The 16,294-nt window shown below is 42.7% G+C and overlaps 1 protein-coding gene across 1 annotated transcript in view; it reads left to right on the top strand.

Annotated features, from left to right (window-relative positions):
• The window catches only part of SALL2 (spalt like transcription factor 2), a 29,252-nt gene extending 14,072 nt beyond the window's left edge, over nucleotides 1–15,180 (top strand). Inside the window, exons 2-3 of the mRNA XM_040416826.1 lie at nucleotides 11,282–14,166; nucleotides 14,803–15,180. Coding sequence (XP_040272760.1) covers nucleotides 11,282–14,166; nucleotides 14,803–15,180 — 3,263 coding nt within the window. The remainder of the gene's footprint in view (nucleotides 1–11,281; nucleotides 14,167–14,802) is intronic.
• Nucleotides 15,181–16,294: the final 1,114 nt, after the last annotated feature.

Raw genomic sequence — 16,294 nt, 5'->3', positions numbered from 1 at the left:
AAATGTGAGTATGGCATTCATTAAAGGGGGGGATCCCACGAAGAATATTCAGCATTTTTCAATCCAGCACCTGGATCTGAATACTTTTTTATTGCATGTAATTAAAAATGTTGTATAGCCACTGAGTTATTCACTGAAATCTATCCATATAGCGCCACCTTGTTTGCTCTTTTTCAAAAATCTTTGCCCTGCTCACCAAGGTGGAAGCACAGGCTCAGGCCTCTTTCACACAAACGTTTTTTTTCCGTTCCATTTTTGCGGTTTCCATTTGAAGTCCGTATGAAATGAATGTACTCCGTGTGCATTTTATTTCCGTATTTCCGTAAATCCGTTCCGCTAAAAGATAGAACTTGTCCTATTATTGTCTGCAAATAACGTTCCATTCAAGTCAATGGGTCCGCAAAAAATACGGAATGCATACGGAACACATCCGTATTTCATCCGTATTTTGCGGATCCATGCCCACTTTGCCCATGTGTTTACTGTTTAAAAACATTACAGTACATTACAGTAATGATTACAAATGTTCTGTTTCTGTTTGCGATCCGCAAAAAACAGACTGCGTGCAGAAACAATACAGAGATGTTTTTGCGGAAATACGGAATGGAAACAGAACGGAAACACAACAGCAACAAACAACGAAACAAAAGATCTGTGAAAAACGGACCGCAAAATACAGCAAAACACGTGTGAAAGAGGCCTCAGTTCCATCCTTCAACTGCCACTAGCTGCAGCAGCAAAGTCACACCCCCTCAGAAAGTACACGCCCCCTGAGAAAGTACACGCCCCCTGAGCCGCCAGTTTCAAATAAATCTAGCAGAGCAACAGGAGCAATGAATGCAATCTGAGGATCCATGTGAGGTCCAGGCCTGGTTCTAGCTTTGTTAGAAATAGATTGCCATGTACAATATGACATCTGATTTCCATTTTTTACATTATTCATGGTACAACTCCTTTAAATACTAGTGAATATACTGTACTTTTTTGTAAGAAGACATGCACATGGCAGTGTAGTTTATGCAGATTCTCCGTGCAGATTTTCAGGTTGTTTTTGTTGTGTTTTTGCACCAAAATCTGCATGTGTTACTTAGATTTTGGTGCAGATTTGCCCCAGATCTTACCCTCCTGCAAAAGTCTGCATTGAAAATCCACACAAACAATTGACTCATTCAAAAGGCTCATTCAGACGGCCGTATGCTGTCCGCTAAAATACTGAATGCTATCCGTTTTTTTGCGGATCCGCAAAAAAACTGATAGCATTCAGTATTTTTGCGGACCCAAAGACTTCAATGGGGCCATGTCCTGATTTTCACGGACAAGTATAGGACATGTATAGGGCCCCATAGAAGTGAATGGGTCAGCATCTAATCGGCAAAAGAACGGATCCGCATTTTTGCGGATAGCATAGGGCTGTCTGAATGAGCCCTAAGGACTATTGCACACGAACGTGTGTGCTCCGAGGCCGTATTGCGGACCGCATTTACAAATCCGGAGATGTAGAAAGGTGCGGAACGGAAGCACGGTACGGAACCCTATGGAAGCACTACGGAGTTTCGTCCCGTACTTCCGTTCCGCAAAAAGATAGAACATGTCCTATCTTTTTGTGGAATGGCCGGATCGCGGACCCATTAAAGTGAATGGATCCGCGATCCGCTGAAGCTGCCCCACGGTGGGTGTTCGTGCATTGCGGCCTGCAGCACGGCCACGGGCGCACACATTCGTGTGCAAGAGGCCTTACTGCGGATTTAAAAATCCACAACACAGGGCAATTTCCGTGCGGTAAATTTTCACACCAAGTACATGAGATTTTGAAAATCTCATCTATTTAGCTGGTACTGTAATACTTTGCGCCTTTAGGCAAAAATCTTAACTAAGCATCCATACGTGATGTGCACTGCGTGCATACAACATTAGGCCTCTTGCACACGTTTACGTTCCTTTTTTGCGTTCCGTATACAGACCATATACGGAACCATTCATTTCAATGGATCCGCAAATAAAAACTAAAGGTTTCCGTTTCCGTATTTCCATTCCGTTCAAAGATAGAACATGTCCTAATGGACAAGGATAGTACTGTTCTATCAGGGGCCAGCTGTTCCGTTCCGCAAAAAACGGAATGCACACGGACGTCATCCGTATTTTTTGCGAATCCGTTTTTTGCAGACCGCAAAATACTGAAAAAGCCATACGGTCGTGTGCAACGTTGTGGTCAGGATCTTAGTTGAACTTTCCTAGTAAAATACAGAAATTTTTTTTTGTGATTTTAATGCCATTTTTTAGGTCAGTGTTTGTTTTTATTTAATGTAGGGATTTTTGATACAACTTCAAAAAGATACAATTTGATAAATGCCACTAAAAAAGCATGTAAAAAAAATCTATTAAAAAAATACACTTGAACCATCACACCACATTATGTAAATTAATGTGGTACAAGCTGCTACTAATAATGCCAGATTGAATAGATGCCAGGGCCCAGTGTGCAGGAGTCATGGAAATCTGGCCTCATGCACATGACCGTTCTGTTTTTTGCGGTCCGCAAATTGCTGATCCGCAAAACACGGAAGCCGCCTGTGTGCCTTCCGCAATTTGCGGAATGGAAAAGGCAGCCCATTGTATAAATGCCTATTCTTGTCCGCAAAACGGACAAGAATAGGACATGTTATTTTTATTTTTTTTGCGGGGCCACGGAACGGAGTAACGGATGCGGACAGCACACGGAGTGCTGTCCGCATCTTTTCCGACCCCATTGAAGTGAATGGGTCCGCACCCGAGCCGCAAATACTGCGGCTCGGATGCGGACCAGAACAACGGTCGTGTGCATGAGGCCTAACCATGCTCTACATCTGTAATGCTGAGGTCCCTCACACCCTGGACCTGTCCGCATCCGTTGCTCTGTTCCATGGCCCCGCAAAAATTATGAGTCATGTCCTATTCTTGTCCGTTTTGCAGACTAGGCATTTCTATAAAGGGCGATCCGTTCCGTTCCACACGGGCGGTATCCATGTTTTGAGGATCCGCAATTTGCGGACTGCAAAATACGGCACGTTCGTGTGAACAATCCCTAATTCTGCTAAAATCCAGAGTCAAAATGCAGTGCTGAGAACGATATTGTGCTCACTCCAGTGTAATCGGTGATTTGTTCTAATTAGCTGGTGCAGTAGTCATTCGTAGGTGGCATCAGCTGGGAATTTCTGACTTCTGGTTCACACTGAGATTTTTGGTTCACACAGTTTCTATTCAATGCGGTCCTGTCAATCACTGTACCCTTCTTTGGTGTGCCAAGCGGCAATAAATGGCTTGCAGACAATAAATTGTATATGATGTCATCACAATGGACAGGAGGTTTAATAATATAATGAGGAATGCTGGGAGGCTCAGCAATGTGCTTCTTAATGTGGCCTTGTTCACACAGTGTAGATTTGGAGCAGTTTTTAACTTAACTTTAGCAGGAGTGGATCCTAAGCTAATGAGAAGAATGGAAGAATCCAGATATTGTAGCTAAAAACTGTAATCTGTAATAGTGGCCAGGACATGGCAGGCCTGTGTGCCTTCAGAAGGTCCCCAGCTGCATGACAACTTCTACACCTTCGATCACTCAGATTCCGCATTCGCTATTTACTGTAGTATCTCAAGGGATCTGTGAAAAAGTAGCCTAAATAAAATGCCACAAAAAAAAAAATCAGGTGTGTCCTGCATTTCATATTTGCAACAGATGTTCATCTAACAATTCATAGATAGTATATTTACAGCATAAAACACACCCAAAAAAAGCATGTGCAAAAACCACGTGAAGAAACACAAAAATCGGGAAAAATGCCGCAAAAGCCTATGTGTGATCTAAATCTAAATCTGTTGTTGTCTAGGGATGAGCAAACTTCAAGTTTTGAAGTTCGGGTTCGGGTATATACTGAATTGCGTTATGGATTCTGTTACCACGGACCATAACGCAATTCCATGACGGAATGCTTAACGGAGCGCCTTTAGAGTCATTCCATCATAATAGAAGTTCATGGCCAGCATAACGGATCCGTCTTGTATCCATCCTGCATAATGGAAACCGGACGGATCAGTTCTGCTGGCCTTAGGCCTCTTTCACACGGGCGTTGCGGGAAAAGTTGCGGGTGCGTTGCGGGAACATGCACGATTTTTCCGCGCAAGCAAAATATTGTAATGCGTTTTGCACGCGCGTGAGAAAAATCGGCATGTTTGGTACCCAAACCCGAACTTCTTCACAGAAGTTCGGGCTTGGGATCGGTGTTCTGTAGATTGTATTATTTTCCCTTATAACATGGTTATAAGGGAAAATAATAGCATTCTGAATACAGAATGCATAGTACAATAGCGCTGGAGGGGTTAAAAAAAAAAATATAATAATTTAACTCACCTTAATCCACTTGATCGCGCAGCCCAGCTTCTCTTCTGTCTTCTTCTTTGCTGTGTGCAGGAAAAGGACCTGTGGTGACGTCACTCCGGTCATCACATGGTCCGTCACATGATCTTTTACCATGGTGATGGATCATGTGATGACCGGAGTGACGTCACCACAGGTCCTTTTCCTGCACACAGCAAAGAAGAAGACAGAAGAGAAGCCGGGCTGCGCGATCAAGTGGATTAGGCCTATTGCACACGGACGTTTTTTTTCCCCGTTTACTGGACGTTTTTTGCGTTCCGTATACGGTCCGTATACGGGACCATTCATTTCAATGGGTCCGCAAAAAAAACGGAATGTACTCCGTATGCATTCCGTTTTCGTATTTCCGTTTTTCCGTTCCGTTTTAACATAGAACATGTCCTATTATTGCCCGCAAATCACAGTCCGTGGCTCCATTCAAGTCAATGGGTCCGCAAAAAAACGGAACACATACGGAAATGCATCCGTATGTCTTCCGTTTCCGTTCCGTTTTTTGCTGAACCATCTATTGAAAATGTTATGCCGAGCCCAATTTTATCTATGTAATTACTGTATACTGTATATGCCATACGGAAAAACGGAACGGAAAAACGGAACAGAAACGGAAACACAACGGAAACAAAAAACGGAACAACGGATCCGTGAAAAACGGATCGCAAAACACTGAAAAAGCCATACGGTCGTGTGCAATAAGCCTTAAGGTGAGTTAAATTATTTTTTTATTTTTTTTAACCCCTCCAGCCCTATTGTACTATGCATTCTGTATTCAGAATGCTATTATTTTCCCTTATAACCATGTTATAAGGGAAAATAATAATGATCGGGTCTCCATTCCGATCGTCTCCTAGCAACCGTGTGTGAAAATCGCACCACATCCGCACTTGCTTGCGGATGCTTGCGATTTTCACTCTGCCCCATTCACTTCTATGGGGCCTGCGTTGCGTGGAAAACGCACAATATAGAGCATGCCGCGATTTTCACGCAACGCACAAGTGATGCGTGAAAATTACCGCTCGTGTGCACAGCCCCATAGAAATGAATGGGTCCGGATTCAGTGCGGGTGCAATGCGTTCACATCACGCATTGCACCCGCGCGGAATACTCGCCCCTGTGAAAGGGGGCTTAGACCTCTATTATGAGGGAATGTCTCTAAAGGCGCTCCGTTATGCATTCAGTCATGGAGTTGCCTTATGGTCCGTGGTAACGGAATCCATAACGCAATTCAGTATATACCCGAACTCGAACTTCAAAACTTGAAGTTCACTCATCCCTAGTGTTGTCCCATTTAAGTAGATAATCACAGGATGAGGGAGAGGGGAAGCATTGTCACTATACCGCTGATCTTACTCCCGTCCAGGAGAAACACAGGTATTACCATATAACAAGCGAAGACTCTCCCGGGTCCTTTCACTTGAAATATGACCAGGACATGAGACTCCGTCCTCAGGCGTTGTGGGGTACCAGCTAGTGTGCTATCTGGGTCTAATGTCTACTTGCCAACCTTCTTAGAGTGTTCAGTAAACTCCTGCAAAATGGAGATACCTTCTGGACTCCAGGAATAGCTGGCAAATCTCCCTGCCCTTCCCAGCCATCAAGCCCTACCTGTGTGTGGCACCAGGAAGCTTTAAATAGCATGGTTTGAACAAAGGGATCTGTCGCCCCCTGAAAAAAAATCTCGGTGACGCACCTAGCACATAACGCATACTACCCCCCCAAAAAACTATGACAGAACAATATGGTCTAATGCAGAGACTTGGTCAGCGCTCCTCTGCGTAGTGTGCATGTGTCTATGAATACCAGGTGTTTTACATGCCTTTTAGGGTGGCTTCACACACAGTATTTTGTGGAAAAATGCGACTTCCTTTTTTGACGCAGTTCAGTTAATCAAATACAGAATTAGATCCACAGGACTATTGTCCCGCACTCATATGATCTTATGACTGCGGGACAATAGCCCAGCGGGCGGCCCGACGGGCACAGCATCATTGTAATCTGTGATGCTGAGTGCTCCCATGGGCACGATCAATGCCGCTCCGGGACATATGGCCCAATCATGGACTGTATGTCTCGGAGGGCATACGGTCATATCCAAAGGCCCTTAAGGAGAGGGTAATACAACTCTAATTTGCATCTACTCCTTTGTTTGGCTAAAAAAAAACGCATCATAAACTGCCACTAAAACTGCATGTGTGATTCCAGCCTTAAAACAATAAAAAAAAAGAAAAATAAATACTGAGGGAAGCCTAAGGCTCCATTCACACATCCACAATTGTGGTCTGCATCCTTTCCGAAATTGTGCAGAATGGGTGCGGACCCATTAATTCTCTATGGGGACGGAATAGATGCGGACAGCACGCAGTGTGCTGTCCGCATCCGCATTTCTGGAGCGCTCCGTCGATCTTCCGGTCCGCGGCTCCGGAAAAAAATAGAACATGTTCTATTCTTGTCCACAATTGCAGACAAGAATAGGCATTTCTATGGGGGTGCCGGCCGGGTGTATTGCAGATCCACAAATTGCGGATCCGCAATACACTACGGACCTATGAATGCCGCATTAAGCTTAGGGCTCATCCACATGAACGTATTTTCTTTCCGTGTGCGTTCCTTTTTTGTGGACTGTATGTGGAACCATTCACTTCAATGGGTCCGCAAACAAAAATCGAAGTTACTCCGTGTGCATTCCGTTTCCGTATGTCCGTATTTTCGTTCGGCAAAAAAATACAACATGTCCTATTATTGTCCGCATTACGGACAAGGATAGTACTGTTCTATGAAGGGCCAGCTGTTCCATTCCTCAAAATACGGATGTCATCCGTATGTTTTGCAGATGCGTTTTTTGTGGAACGCAAAATACATACGGTCGTGTGCATGATTTTTTCCATCTGGATACAATGAGTGTTCTGAATGGATAGCATCCGGATTGAATCCTGACCCATTCATTTCAATGGGTATGTGCAGATCAACGTTGTTTATCACTGATCATCTTTGCGTTCAGGAAAAATCACATGTTTTATATTGTGAGTTTTTCACGTAGCCCTGGCCCCATAAAAGTTAAGGGGATTATGTGAACCACAGAAGGCACCTGGATGCAATTCATTTTTCACTGATGGTTGCTGGGAGATGTACAGGGTGGGCCATTTATATGGATACACCTTAATAAAATGGGAATGGTTGGTGATATTAACTTCCTTTTTGTGGCACATTAGTATATGTGAGGGGGGAAACTTTTCAAAATGGGTGGTGACCATGGTGGCCATTTTGAAGTCGGCCATTTTGAATCCAACTTTTGTTTTTTCAATAGGAAGAGGGTCATATGACACATCAAACTTATTGGGAATTTCACAAGAAAAACAATGGTGTGCTTGGTTTTAACGTAACTTTATTCTTTCATGAGTTATTTACAAGTTTCTGACCACTTACAAAATGTGTTCAATGTGCTGCGCATTGTGTTGGATTGTCAATGCAACCATCTTCTCCCACTCTTCACACACTGATAGCAACACCGCAGGAGAAATGCTAGCACAGGCTTCCAGTATCCGTAGTTTCAGGTGCTGCACATCTCGTATCATCTGAAGGCAATCGTCTATGCTGTGAAGATACGAGATGTGCAGCACCTGAAACTATGGATACTGGAAGCCTGTGCTAGCATTTCTCCTGCGGTGTTGCTATCAGTGTGTGAAGAGTGGGAGAAGAGGGTTGCATTGACAATCCAACACAATGGGCAGCACATTGAACACATTTTGTAAGTGGTCAGAAACTTGTAAATAACTCATGAAAGAATAAAGTTACGTTAAAACCAAACACACCATTGTTTTTCTTGTGAAATTCCCAATGAGTTTGATGTGTCACATGACCCTCTTCCTATTGAAAAAACAAAAGTTGGATTCAAAATGGCCGACTTCAAAATGGCCGCCATGGTCACCACCCATCTTGAAAAGTTTCCCCCCTCACATATACTAATGTGTCACAAACAGGAAGTTAATATCACCAACCATTCCCATTTTATTAAGGTGTATCCATATAAATGGCCCACCCTGTAGATTGTAGGCCTATTTCACACAGGCGTCGTGTGTGAGGGCCGGATAGGAAGCAGGTGCATCGCGGTAAAATGTGCGATTTTTCCACGCAAGTGCAAAGCATTTGAATGCGTTTTGCATGTGCGTGAGAAAAATCGGCATGTTTGGTACCCAGACCCGAACCCGGACTTCTTCACAGAAGTTCGGGTTTGGGTTAGGTGTTCTGTAGATTTCATTATTTTCCCTTATAACATGGTAATAAAGGAAAATAATAGCATTACTAATACAGAATGCATAGTACAATAGGGCTGGAGGGGTTAAAAAAATAAATAAAATTAAACTCACCTCATCCACTTGTTCGCGCTGCCCGGCTTCTCTTCTTTCTTCTTCTTTGATGACCTGGGAGAAAAGGACCTGTGGTGACGTCACTGCGCTCATCCCATGATCCAAAGGTCCTTTTCTTCCCAGGTCATCAAAGAAGAAGACAGAAGAGAAGCCGGGCAGCGCGAACAAGTGGATGAGGAGAGTTTAATTATTTTTATTTATTTATTAACCCCTTCATCCCTATTTTACTAAGCATTCTGTATTAAGAATGCTATTATTTTCCCTTATAACCATGTTATAAGGGAAAATAATAAAGATTGGGTCCCCATCCCGATCATCTCCTAGCAACCATGAGTGAAAATCGCACCGCATCTGCACTTGCTTGCGGATGCTTGAGATTTTCACGCAACCCCATTCACTTCTATGGGGCCTGCGTTGCGTGAAAAACGAACAATATAGAACATGCTGCGATTTTCGCGCAACGCACAAGTGATGCATGAAAATCACCGCTCATGTGCACAGCCCCATAGAAATGAATGGGTCCGGATTCAGTGCGGGTGCAATGCGTTCACCTCACTCGCCCTTGTGAAAGAGGCCTTATTCTTCAGTTTTTCTTCACGCGCATGCAGAAAAACTGAAACACTGAACTCAATTGCAGACAAATCTGATTGAATATGGGTGAAAAACCACACCTGACACAATCTGTATCGTTCATGTGAAACATTGGGCCACCTGGGGGACTATTGTCCCGCACTCATATGATATTATGAGTGCGGGACAATAGCCCCGAGGGCGGCCCAATGTGCACAGCATCATAGTAACCTATGATGCTCTGCTCTCACGTGCGCACGATGTATGCCGCTCCGGGACATATGGCTCGCTCGCAGACCGTATGTCTAGGAGGGAATACGGTCGTGTGCATGAGCCCTAAGGCTACCTCTAGATGTTGCAGATTACACCGTTTTTTTCTGCATGGATTTTCATGCAAAAAAACACGGCATAATACAGTACAAGTAAAATAAATGAGATTTGACAAATCTCATGTATACTTTTTTATTCTGTGCGTACATTTCCCTGCCCTATGGATTTAGAAATCCTTAGCTTGTGCAATTTTTTGTGTGGATTTCGCCCTTTGCTATTCAAAGGGTGAAATCTGCAGCAAATCCGCAACTTAAACAGCAAGTAACACGTGGATTTGGTGCAGAAACACACAGAAACATTCAGGAGCAGCACTTACGAGTAGCAGTCACAGTTTGGCTTCTCTAATTACATACGTTTTTAACATGTCAGATTAAAAGGGTTTTCTAAGATTTTAATACTGATGACCTATCCTCTGGATAGGTCATCAGTATCTGATCAGTGGAGGTTCGACCCCAGGGCCCCGCTGATCAGCTGTTTGAGAAGGCTCCAGCACTCCTGTGAGCGCCACTGCCTTCTCGCTGCTTACCAAGCACAGCGCTGTACATTGTATTGAGGCTGCGCTTGGTATCACGCTCAGCCCCATTCACTTCTACGGCCACATGACCGTAGAAAAGCTTGGAGAAGGCCACTGCATTCACAGTAGCGTCGGTGCCTTCTCAAACAGCTGATAGGCAGTATTAGACCTTCAACGATCAGATACCTATCCAGAGTATAGGTCATCAGTATAAAACTCCCAGAAAACCCCTTTAACTCTAGTTTAGATGGTTTATTATGAATTGTTTGCTACAGGAAATTTATATGTACAGTCAGCGATAATGTTATCAAAGCTAATAGGTTTGCATGGAAAACCATAGCTAGCATATGTTCTGTACATTAACAGTGAAGCCCAATCCTATATTCAGGCACATAGTAAGAGGGCTTATCTTATGTAACTAGAGGCACATAAACACAGGTACAGCCTATATAATGTACATTCACTTAGCCATACAGAAGATGAAAACAAATTCCAAGAAGCAGTTACTTGGTACTGTGTACTTTCACTTCCCAAGCTGTATCTCAAAGACCTGGTACCCCCAGCCATTTCAACAAGTTTAATTAAGCTCGAAGAACCCGGGAGTAAATTAGCCAGAACAAGGGACAGTTACCATGAAAGGATTACCATATCAATGCTTGGAAGTCGGTCCCCTTGGCTCTTGTGTGAATACAAATCAATTACCAGGAGCTGTGAAGCTGGCTTTTCTCTCCAGAGTATTAATGCTTGACAAAAGCTAGGATACAAAGAGAGCCCTGTTAAATGAAGAGAGAGTGTGTGTGTTTATGTGGGGGCAGAGGAAGATCGAAATGGGGGCTTCTCGAAAAATAAAGGCCACAAATGTTCTAGGTTAGACTTTATTTTATGAATTTTATTGTCCAAATCAAAATGTATAATGAAGCTGAGTATTATTTAGCAACCAATCAACATCAGGATAACAATAGTGTGCTTGTAGTTACACATGTGTACATAGTATTTTGGGTATAAAAAAAAAAGCCTAGTATTGGACAACCCATACAATGTCAATCCCATTCTTGGATTCAGTATTTGACACATTTAATTTTTATCTTTTCACAGGTGACACAGGTGAAGAAGTTCAAGTATGCAGGAAATGTTGTGCCCAGTTTGATGAACCTTCAGAATTTGCCAGGCACAAGGAATGTTGCCAACTTAACAACCATGTAGTGGTAATTGTGGAGAATCAAGAGGAATCCAATAGGAAAAAACTGCAAACCGGCATCAATGAGGAGTCACCTTCCCAACCTAGCTCTCCAGAAAGTGTTGGGTCAGGAAAACAAACAATGGTGGCTGCACAAGATGAGAGAGAAGCATGTTCTCAAATGATGGACTCTATGAAACCAGAAATGGACAAAAAAGGTGTGGGCCCATCTCAACGATTTCTCATTCCCAATGGAGGACTGATAATGGAAGGCCTCTCAGGACCAAAAGCAGGTCTAGCACCAATGAGTCAGGAAGCTGTCCCTGGAGGACAGACTGCTGCAGCTCCCATTAATATTCCAATGATCCTGGAAGAATTAAGAGTTCTACAGCAGAGACAGATACATCAAATGCAAATAACAGAGCAAATATGCCAACAGGTACTTATGCTTGGATCTCTTTCCATGACTCCATCAAATCCGCCAACCTCTCCACCAGAAAAAAACACTACCACAAAAACTTTACCTATTTTTAGCCAAATAAAACAATGTGAATCTGTGCCTGATTCAGCAAAAGCATTCGTCAGAGATGAAATATCTAAGCAGTCCTTTTTTCATCTTTACAATCCCATAGGACAGTCATTTGGAGCCAGAAGTATTGCCAATTTGAAAGAGAAATACATTGATGGATTCTGTGACAAATCCGCTGCAGGGCAGGCAATTATTTCAAACTCTTCACCAAGCCAATTAATTTCACCACATGCCGTTTTTCCACCAGGTTTACCCAATTTGCCAACTGGATTATTTTTAGGCACAAGAGTACTGGAGAATGCCCCAAGCCTTCTAAAACAGAAAAACATTGAATCACTACGTGCTGAAAGTCAACAAGAAAGAGCATCAGGAAAGCACAAGTGTCGTTTCTGCGCAAAAGTTTTTGGCAGTGACAGCGCCCTCCAAATTCACCTGCGGTCTCATACTGGTGAAAGACCCTACAAATGCAACATATGTGGAAACCGATTTACTACTCGAGGCAATCTGAAAGTACATTTCCACCGGCATAAGGAAAAATACCCTCATATACAAATGAACCCACATCCAGTTCCTGAGCATTTGGATTATGTCTTGACAAGTAATGGACTCCCATATGGCATGTCAGTACCTCCAGAGAAAGCAGAAGAGGAGACAATAGAAAAGAAGCCATTGATACCCCCAATAATGGCTACTGAAGGCTTAAATCTGTTTTCCAGCTCAGGTACCCAAGGACTGCCGCCAATTAACAAACTGATGCTCATGAAATCTGGAGAAGTTTCTTCTGCACTCAAAGGTCCCATTTCTTATCCAAAGGTAAAGTCTGATGAAAACACACCTCCAGCAGAAAGGTCAGTTACTGGAGGAACTGATTCCACAGGAAGGATGCAAATAAGCAAGTTGGTTACTTCCCTCCCTAGTTGGGCATTGCTTGCTAGTCACTTTAAGTCTGGAAGCTTCCCATTTTCATATGCTGTAGATCCATTAGGATACTCAGAGACCTCAAAATTGCAACAATTGGTAGAAAAAATTGATAAACAGGTAACAGCACCAAACCAGTGTGTCATCTGCTTACGAGTATTAAGCTGTCCCAGGGCACTTAGACTTCATTATAATCAACATGGAGGGGAAAGGCCATTCAAGTGTAAGATATGTGGCCGTGCTTTCTCAACAAAGGGCAATTTAAAAGCGCACTATGTAGGTCATAAATCAAGTTTATCTTCAAAGCTCCAAAATTCCTGTCCAATTTGCCAGAAAAAGTTTACTAATGCAGTAACTCTCCAACAACATATACGGATGCATCTTGATGGGCAGATTCCCAATGGAGATGAAGCCCATGGGGATGGAAATAAAACAGAATCAATCGAAGAGAAAAGTACACCAGACTTTTCAGATGAAATGAGTACGGATGAAGACTCTTTGGATGCTAGTGAATCAGAAAGTGAAAAGGCAACATTAGTAGAGTCCGAAATATCAAGTATGGATGATGACCCTGCAGCCTCTGTTATGAAGAAGGAGGAGAATGACATATCAGCTAACAACAATGCTGAAACTGTTGCCGAATCAGAACAAAGCACATCCACAGAGCCAGTTTCTGAAGAAACAAAGGAAAAAATGAGTTGTGATCAAGTAAATAATGATCTGGAAGAGAAAACTGAGGAGGTCAAAACGGTGGAAGAAGACATTCAGAAATCTGAATCTGATAAAAGCAACAATGAAAAGAAAGAAGACTCAGAGGCTACAAGCAATATATCAGAGCAAAGTCAAAAAGAGGATGAAATGCACATATGCAGTCTCTGTTTGGAAAAACTGTCCAGCAAGCAATCACTGGAGGACCATATGAAATGCCACACCAAAGATGGGCTGTTCCATTGCTTAGTTTGCAAGCAGAGCTTCCTGGAGGCATCCATACTGACGAAGCATATGCTCCAAGCACACCAGGTGAGCCAAACCTTCCCTCCTCAGCCAGTCGGCAGTCCCAAACACCCAAGTGCAGATTTGCCAACTCCAGCCCAAACATTTCTGGTGAGCACAGTGAAGAGTGAAGTATTAAGCCCAACCCAGACATTGGCATTGGTCCAGCTTCCACGGCTGACGGTGCCCTCTTCCCTGTCCCCTCCTTTGAGACGCAGCCCTAAGCAGCATCTGTGCATAGTATGTAAGAAGACGTTCTCCTCGGCCAGTGCTTTGCAGATACATGAGAGGATACATACAGGAGAGAAGCCTTTTTCCTGCAGTATGTGTGGAAGGGCGTTCACCACACGGGGGAACCTAAAGGTAGGCTCCCAACTAAATTAACTATTCAGTGAAATTCAAACTTGTAACAATCACTGAATTACACAAACCAACACTAAAACGTTCACATAATATGTCATAATATCAACATATTTCATATTTCGAGAAGTATTTCTGGAACCAAACAGCACAGAATATTACTAAATTTATTAAATGTAAAGATCTGTATCGCGTTTAATATATTTTGAACCATAAACACCATGATATTTTTACATTAGTGGGGACTTCAGCAAAGTATTAAGGATTGATTGCTTGCAATAAATTAGCCAGAAGGCTCTTCATCTGAAGACAAGCAATGTATACTGTAGCTAGGTACCTTACATTAAGCATTGCCCCTAGGGTAAGTTCATTTTGTTTGTTGAGTGGTGGTAAACCTCCTAGTCTAACCACCTGAGAGACTCCACACCATAAAGTTCCACATAAACCAAACCTAAATAGGCCTTTAGCTTCTTCTATGTGCAGTGCAGGACTGATATGTATATGTGTAATATTCAGAATGTGAATTCCCACACTATCATAGATTGCAGTTGAGTTGTTCCTCAATATGGAAGCCTCTAAAAAGCATACATGTATTTTATTACTGCAGAAATATTTTATGATCTTTCTTTTCAACTGCAGGTCCATATGAGTACACATGTATGGAATAGCAGCTCTTCCAGAAGAGGAAGACGTCTCTCACTGGATAATCTTGGTCCCTTGTTCTCAGGAACCCCAGTGAAGCTACAAGACTTCCTGTCCAGAGATATTCCTACACAACTCGTTGGAGTTAGCCCATTATCATTCTGGAATCAATATACCGCATATCTTACAAGTGCCTCTCCTTCACCAAATGGGGGCATTACCTCTCCAACCGCTGTCATCACACCCCCAGCTTTGATTGGCTTGCGAGCGGCAAAAATTGGTCACATTTCTGCTGGAGGGGTAATGGAAGTAAAAGAAAAAAATCCAGGTGGTACAGAGGTTTTGTATGAGAACTCAGGGAAAGAGGAGAAATAGAAGTCTGATCTGAAAATAGATGGTTTAGGGCTGTTGTGTATATACATTCTAGTCATGTACTGACATTGCCTGTAAGATCTCAGTAGGGTCCCATCAAACGCCAGTTAAACACAGTGATGGGTTCTGACATAATACAAGTTTTAAAAATGCATTTTAATGAAATTTCAGACCTCAGTTAAAGAGCAGAACAAGTTGACTATTTAGAATCAGCTATTGAACTGGAATCAACAGGAATCATTCAAGGATATCATCAAAACATGAAACAAATGGTTGCCTTAAATTTTTTGTTTTTTGCTTGTAAAGGAATGGAAATACCAATTAATGAGGAGAATAATTCAAGGTGTAAAACCATCCTTTAATGATGTATGTGGCATGACATCTTCCACCTGGATTGCAGACACACACTTATACTGGTCAACAAAGACAAGTAAAACCTACATGATGAAAATGATCTGTGCAAAGTTACACATTTAATAGACAAATATTAGATGTAATCGCTTTCCAGTTACCTCATTCTACAAAATTCCCTTTTTGTTTTATAAAGTCTTTATCACATAGAAGGTGCCTTCTACAATGTAGTCAAATCTGAAGAAAAATGTTTTTCCTTAACTGACATTAAAATTGCAAGCAGAATGTGTTTAGAACAAATCTAATGGACTCCAAGGGGAGAAGGTATAGCAGCACCTGGGGGCAGAGGATGTGGGTGCACTGAGTCTGTTAGCTTGAGGATGCCCAAAAAGTCCTTCTGCCCTATATGAAGGAACCAGCTCTACAAATGGCGCATCACTGTTGGTCACCCTGGTAGTCATTTTGCATTAGGGTCCAGGAGCTTCAGGTTATAGTTAAAACAGTTCTCCTCATGCAAGCTATTTAGCACACCCGCATTGTTGGCACTAGCCTTAAAGAATAACAGCGACGGGTACATATCCATTCTCAGAAAGATGAACATCTCCATAAACATTGGGCCGGATTCATCAATAGTAGAGGCAGGGGTGGATTTGGGCAATACATTACACAACTCTTGAGAAACGTCACTGATCCTGTACACTGTTATAAAATAAGAAGAAGCTCCAGATCAAACCTGACCTGTTGTACATGGATTCTACTTCTCAAA

Source organism: Bufo bufo, chromosome 2, assembly GCF_905171765.1.
Source record: "Bufo bufo chromosome 2, aBufBuf1.1, whole genome shotgun sequence".
In the NCBI taxonomy this organism is placed as follows: Eukaryota; Metazoa; Chordata; class Amphibia; order Anura; family Bufonidae; genus Bufo; species Bufo bufo.
This window is presented reverse-complemented; position numbering and strand designations above follow the sequence as displayed.